Here is a 7654-nt window from a genome sequence, read left to right on the forward strand (position 1 = left end):
ACTTGTTTCTAAATTATAGGAGTGCATAAATAATGTAGCGTGATTTCAGGTATGGTTATTGGAGCATACCACATTTTGGGTACCTGATTACCCTGATGCTTATCCACGTCTATTTAAGTGGATCGGTGAGGATACCAAGAAGACGGAGCATAGAAAGTTGATTGACCGTGTTGGTGATGGGATGGTGAAAGCAACAGAGGTGAGAGATTACTGTTAATTGGTCGCTGTATGTATGTCTTGAGTGTTGTTTTCTTACATTCGTATTTCTAATAAAAAAATATGACATTTATTTCAGGTGCTTATGATGGTTGAAGCTATGGCGAGGGAGGAAGCCCTACTGCTCGCCGAGGTTCAGGATGACGTTGTTGGTAGGTATTGTAGAGGATTCAGTGGGGGATTCAATTGGGGCAATTGTGCCTGCAGTGGGGGATGCGATCGGGCCAATTGTGGCATGTAAGGGGAGAGAACAAAGAAGGAGAGGGATGAAAGTAAGAGAGGGACTTCTGAAAGAAGTAGAGGAATCCGCATCTCATAGTTCTTTGTTGGAGAGGATAGTGAAACTTGAACGTGAAGTGAGGGAGCTAAAAAGTCAGTTGAAAGGGACAGATTCATTGAAGAAGAAAGGTATACAGTTATCGGTGAGGAGGAGAAGGCAGTGTAAGATAAAAAGAAAGATGCTCGAACAAAGAAGAAGCAAAAAAAGGAAGATGAACAAGTGGATAAAACATGACATATTGAAAAGAAAGATGGGGAGGTTGGGATGGGGAGTGATAAGGGACGTTGGGAGGGTGGATTAGTAGAAGATCCGAAGACGATGGATATTGTAGAGTTTGGGTATGATGTTGGGAAAGATGTGGTTGTTGATCCAATAGACCAGATCTATATTAATAGTCAAATTACAGAGGATGACCGGGAGGCTGCAGCTAATATAGTTGCTATCTTGCTTGACACTCCCGAAATGAAGAGTAAACAAAATACTCCGAGACCTATTGGGAGCATTGAAAACAATGTAAAGCAACGTCGAAAGCGAACAAAACCTAGTAGAGTAATGAGATCACCATATTACATAGGCCAGCGGAAATTCAAGGATGCTCTTGGCAAAGTCATGGGGCCTGCAGCGAGCAAGGTGGATGCATTGGCAGCGCTACAACCTTGGTAAATTCCTTATAACTTAGATTGTGTTGGAAAGCCCGTTTCATTTTTTAGAATTCTATCTTGTCCGATTAAATTCATAGATAGGTTGTTTCAGTAGAATGATCTGAGCTAAGGTCCATAGAGGGAGATGACTTTTTACTGGATTTGCAGTGACAAAGTCATTGAAAGTGATGGGTACTACATGTGTAAAGAAGACTTGCTTCTACTAACCGATCGTAGAGGGTGGTTATCATCTCCGGTAAGATTTTATGTTATTTGTTAGATATGGTTCATTGAGTAACGTAAAGAGTGAGCGCACATTTCTTGTTAAGTTCCTTCTTGTTGACCAATGATCTGTTCTGTAGATCGTTAATGTATATACCGACTACTTGAACTTGCGGGACGAATGTTTGCGAAAATAAGAAAAGGGAGCATGCATTTGCCTTACTACCCATCTAGCTGTGAGATTAAAGTGACTTATAAGTAATGATTTTTGTATTTGAAGCTGCCGACAATTCTAACATTTGTTTTCGTGGTTGCAGCAACTTATAATATTCGATAGATGTGAAAATCCCGAAGCATGTTCCCGATTCGTAAAGCGTCTAGAGAATATCCCACTTAAAGAGCTAAGAAAAGTACTCATTCCAATCAACATAGATTTGGTTCATTGGGTTCTTCTAGTCTTGGATATGGGTCAGTGTACCTTCGCTCTTTACGACTCTCTAGTCGCTTGCACGGATCCTAGAAGGGTGCAACCCCTTGTGAGTACTACCCTAAACTTGATTCTTATGCCTAATATTAATTTTTGCTGACTACTGCCATAACATACTGAATTATTGATTTGTAGGTTGATTACCTTGTTCAATGGTTCAAAATGGTGAAAGACATTGATATAAGTGCATTCTCTATTGATGAAGTGGTTGTTCGGCCCATACAAGATAACGGGTGATGTAACTTCCAATTACTTGAGTTAGGAAAACCTACGTAAACGATTAATTCTTATTGTTGCATATTCTTCATGTTTTGCAGCCACGATTGTGGGCTGTTCATTTTGAAAGAGATGGAATACCTCAGCCGTGACGCTAGTTTGGATTTCACCCAGAAAGATATTACGGCTATGCGAACTTCTCTACTTTCTGAAATGTTGAATAGGGTGTATGGGAAAGTATCCATGTAACTTTTGGGAGGAAATTATGTTGTAACTTTGTAATGTAATTGTTGTTTTGTTTCATGGGCATGATTTGTAATGTAATTGTTGTTTCAGTTATTTTGTGCCTGATACATAGCGATGCATATCGATGTCTGCAGGTTTAATTTGTGAGTTCTGTAATGGAAATGACTGGAAAAATGATATATAACCAACATTATATAACACATTGTACACAGTATTAACAGGAAGACATTTTGTGGGGAAACAAATGAATTGTTTACCAGGACTTGGTAATTGAGAAACACCCAAATAGCCTCCTCATTCTCACCATCTATGCAACAGGCTTAAAATCACAGTCGATATGGTGTACCCCCGAGCCGCCAATTGAATCTTCCGAGTTCCGAAACGGATTTCTGAACGGTTCATTCCGACTCCCGAATGATGCCCAGAGGGGAAGCCAAAACTACTGAAACTGCATAGGGAGTCCGAATGAATATTCGAACTTCCGAAACGGAATTCTGAAAGTTTCATTCGGACTCTCGAACGATGCCCAGGGGGAACCCAAAACTACTGGAAGTTCATTGGGAGTCCGAATGAATCTTCAGAATTCCGATTCGGAAGTCCGAAGCTTCATTTGGACTCCCGAATGATGCCCAGTAGGAACCCAAACCTACTGGAAGTCCATCGGGAGTCCGAATGAACCTTCGGAATTCCGATTCGGAAGTCCGAAGCCTCTTTCGGACTCCCGAATGATGCTCAGATTGGAGGCCAATTCTACTGGCATTAATTCGGGAGTCCGAATTAATAGTCGGACTTCCAGATAAGACTTCCGAAGGTTCTTCCGGACTCCTGAATAAACCCAGATTGGAAACCAACTCTATACACACAGAGAGATAGAGAGAGAGAGAGAGGATAGCTCGGATAGAGAGATAGAGAGAGTTAGAGAGAGAGAGGTCAAGATAAACATGGTAATAACCAAACAAAAATGTTCAAACAGTTGTTCCAATATGAACAGGGTGTATCCAATAGCAATTAAAATTGTGGTTCCAAACAAAATTGTTCAACCAGTTGTTCCAAAATTGTGGTTAAAAAAATTGTACAGTTCCGGACAACTAGTGGCTACAACAACATTTAATTTTTACAATTTACGTGTGAGTAAGTATCATGTGTAGTAACAAGGTTCCCAAAATCATTGCCACTTTATACAGAAAAAGCAACAACTTCATCCCTAAGTAAAAAAGGAGGTGCGAAGGACACTCCGGACCTACAAGAGAAAGTTGCTACAATCAATAAAATGATGGGTTTAATATAAAATCATATCGAGTGCGTAATAATGAAACATACCTGTTCTGTGTAGGTGCGGATGGGCCGATAGGAGTCATATTTAACTGACGATTTACGAGGGGGGGATTTTTACACGTTGTTTTGTTATGTCCAGGTTCCCCACATGATTTGCAGTTGTGATGTTGTCCAGATTGTAGCCCTCTCTCTATTCGTACTTTTTTGGGTCGTCCGGGCTGTCGTCTTACTCGCGGTGGCAATAGTACTAGTAAATCATGGGATGGCTCGGGCCATTGTGTTCGATCTAAAGTAGGATGAATCACCTCCTCATACGTACTCCGATATGTTGAAGCCAAAAACCAATCCTGGCAGAACTTATATCGGTCAAGCTTATTTAATCCCATAGCTGCTATGGCATGCCCACACGGCAATCCTATCGTTTGGAAAAGACTACATGTACATGTTTTCTTCTCTAAATCCACACTATCCGTATGAGTGGATGAGAGCACTTCATATTCATTCCAACTACATGTGCGGGGTAGAAACTTACTGCCATACGAACATGATCTGCGCAACCACTTTTCTGCTCTATGAGTTAAATGCATTTTTCATGGAGCCCCAGCTTTCCAGTGAAACTGGAAGAAGTCTTGTACTTTCCATCTAGTGTGATCGACTAGAGCAGCAATCGGCAACTCCCTTGCGTTCTTCAATACGTTGTTGAAGCACTCTACTGCATTAGTGGTGAGCACATTCCACCTGGTCCTTTAAAATGTACATTAGCCCAATTTTCTTTAGGAATCTCAGATATCCATTTCTCTGCTTTTTCATTCTTTGCTTTTATGAGTTCCATCGCCTCCTTATGGCTACTCTCCCTTAAGGCATATGCCGCTCTTGAAAATAGTTTACAAAGTTTTTGACTCTTCTTGTCTTCAACAGATTGGCATTGGGGTGACGAATACAGTAGATATGGTATGATCCCGGTAATGCTTCAGCAACAGCTCTAGGCAGACCCTTCATCCGATCGGAGGAAATCATTGTTATTTTTGTCTACTGGCATCACCCTCTAGCGGAGTAAAAGAAGAAACCACAGCCAACTGTCAAAGTTCTCGTTCTCAACCACAGCAAAAGCTAATGGAAATAATCCACCAACACCATCTAGAGTTGTCGCAGCCAATAAGATTCCTTTATATTTTCCTCGCAAATGTGTCACATCAATTAGTATCAGGGGTCTAACTGTTCGACTGAACGAACGGATGTTGGGGCCAAATGACCAAAATAAACGACCAAATGTGTCATCTCCACTACCCCATAGCTGCCGGGTTCGGTATACTAGCATAATGGTGCCAGGATTACATCTCTCCATCTCCTGAGCATATGCAGGAAGGATGCGGTAAGAAGCCTCCGCATTTCCACACATAATTTCGTGTATAATGACCTTCGCATTGAAAGCCTTCGTATAGCTTAAGGTTATACTCCACTTATCCTTGACGTATGCTCTTATCAAACTAGGCGTCACGTCTCCTGGACGGGGAAATAACCCTAGGCAGGTTTCTGCTGCCCAAGATGCTGTGGCAAGGGGATGATCATTACCACTCATCGTACTTGGGCATGTATGCTCTGGCACAAACCTGTTCACCCTAACACAATCTAGGTAATTTGTCCCACTGATTCTGAAGGGACAACTTCCATTCTTGCATCTAACAGCATACTTTGTAGATTTTGAGTCTACTGGGACGAATACAAAATGCCTAGCGATTGCATACTCTCTAACTTTGTTCTTAAATACTTTTAAATCCGGGAAGATTCCCCCCACCTTCAACTCCTCAAGTCCTATTCTCCCCACAATTAATTCATCCACAACCATTTCATCTACTTCCATCGGCTCCCTTGTATATGTATTACCGAACGGGTCGCCAACAATGTTATGTACACCATCCTAGTCGTCTATAATGTTATGTACACCATCCTGATCATCTACACCATCCTGCTCTACACCTTGGCTGTCATCGTCCTCATCAAAGTCCTCATTGTCCTCATCACCATCCTCGCAAATGGCATCATTAACATGCATATCACTATGAAAATCCCTACTGAACCGTGCATCGTGCCTGTATGGTAAGGACTAGGTTAGAATGAAATTCAATGAGACAAAAATAGAAACTCCCAACTAAATATAATTTCTATAATTTATTACATGGAAGTGGTCTTATGTTCAGTTGTATCTTTCTCTATCTCAAAATTGGATCCTCATAATCTTCATCCAAGTCCACTGAATATCTGCCGACCCGATCAACATTAGACTAAGAATAATGGAATGACAATTTCATCAATGGAATCACAATTTCATACACGGATAGTACCTATGGTTGGTATGTCCTTCGCCATGTCGTATTCGTTTGCTGGGAGCTTCAGATGGAATAGGTGTTGCTGACATTGCACGAACGAAATTATTTTTGGGACTCAAAGCCGGTTCGATTGGAGTAGAAGCTTCATAATGTTCATTTATATCAACCACATTTATGAGCAATGACAATTTCCACATGAGATAATATTCTAATGGAATGAGAATTTAAAGAATGCCAAAGTCCAGCTGAGTTAATATTTTACCTCTTCATGGGGATGGGTGCAGATATAATTCCTCCAACTCTATACTCTTTAGTTATGTACATGCTGATAGAATTAAAGAGGCTATTCTCAAAAAGCATCATCACCATACCTAGCTCATCATCATTTCGAATGTCGTATAACACGATTTGATATGGATCCATGACATATCGACATTTTATAGATAATGACACGCCGGTTCCTGTGGTCCCAATCCTTTGGTGAATTTGAGACTGAAATTCCAAAAATTTTATTTGGCGATTCAAAGTTAAACACATTTTCGTCCCGCCAATATATTAGAATGATACTTCATTCTTCAAGTACCCATCAACGTGTAACATAAAAGAAGCCCTTTTTCCACCATTCTTGCACACCCTGTTTCGATAAGAACTATTATTAGTACACTTATGATCACTTTTGGACCAAAACAATACTATTACACTTTTGGAACCACTACTTACACTCTTGGAACCACTACCTATACTCTTCGAACCACTAAATTATGGTTCCAAGGTCTAAATAATGGTTCCCGGTGTATTAAACCACTTTTACAAAGCATGAACCCCTATTTACACTCTTGGAACCAATAAATTGTGTTTCCGAGGTGTTCATAATGGTTCCGATTATATACATACTGAGTATGAGTACCTTAATCACTATCAATACACTCATGATCACTTATAAAGTGCATGAAAGTCTATTTACACTCCTGGAACCACTACTTACACTCTTGGAACCACTAAGTTGTGGTTCCAAGGTTTAAATAAGGGTTCCCAGTGTATTACACCACTTTTACAAAGTATGAACCCCTATTTACACTCTTAGAACCATACTTTAAACTATTGGAAGCACTATTTACACTCTTGGAACCACACTTTATACCTCGGAACCACTAGGGAACCACATTTTATACCCCGGAACCACTATGGAACCACCATTTATACTTCGGAACCACTAGGGAACCCCATTTACACCCCGAAACCACTAGGGAACTACATTTTATACCCCAGAACCACTAGGGAACCACATTTTATACCCCGGAACTACTAGGGAACCACATTTTCTACCACGGAACCACAAGGGAACCACAATTTCTACCCCGAAACCACTTGGGAACCACATTTTATACCTCAGAACCACTAGGGAACCAAATTTTATACCCCGGAACCACTATGGAACCACCATTTACACGTCGGAACTACTAGGGAACCCCATTTACACCCCGGAACCACTACGGAACCCCATTTACACCCCGGAACCACAAGGGAACCACATTTTATACCCCGGAACCACTACGGAACCACATTTTATACCTCGGAACCACTAGGGAAACATAATTTCTACCCCTGCACTTGGGAACCACATTTTATACTAGGGAACCACATTTTATACCCCGAAACAACTACGGAACCACATTTTCTACCATGGAACCACTAGAGAACCACATTTTATACCTCAGAGCCACTAGGGAAACACAATTTCTAC

At 40.9% G+C, this 7654-nt stretch overlaps 1 protein-coding gene across 1 annotated transcript; it reads right to left on the reverse strand.

Annotated features, from left to right (window-relative positions):
* Positions 1–2862: 2862 nt before the first annotated feature.
* On the reverse strand, positions 2863–5444 carry LOC143862947 (uncharacterized). The gene is made up of 2 exons (XM_077373850.1): positions 4651–5444; positions 2863–3133 (listed from the first exon to the last, which is right to left on the reverse strand). Exons 1-2 carry the CDS (start codon positions 5442–5444, stop codon positions 2863–2865), a joined length of 1065 nt encoding a protein of 354 aa, XP_077229965.1.
* Positions 5445–7654: the final 2210 nt, after the last annotated feature.

Source organism: Tasmannia lanceolata, unplaced genomic scaffold, assembly GCF_043159265.1.
Source record: "Tasmannia lanceolata isolate RefF3 unplaced genomic scaffold, GAP_Taslan_0.1 ptg000038l, whole genome shotgun sequence".
NCBI classification, from domain to species: Eukaryota; Viridiplantae; Streptophyta; class Magnoliopsida; order Canellales; family Winteraceae; genus Tasmannia; species Tasmannia lanceolata.

Bases quoted from the DNA above. Each gene is read 5' to 3' on its own strand.
- LOC143862947 (XM_077373850.1), bottom strand. From the start codon at position 5,444: ATGGAAGTAGATGAAATGGTTGTGGATGAATTAATTGTGGGGAGAATA. The intron at 3,134-4,650 runs GTTTCTTCTTTT...GGGTTTATTCAG, and splicing joins AACTTTGACAGTTGGCTGTG to GAGTCCGGAAGAACCTTCGG.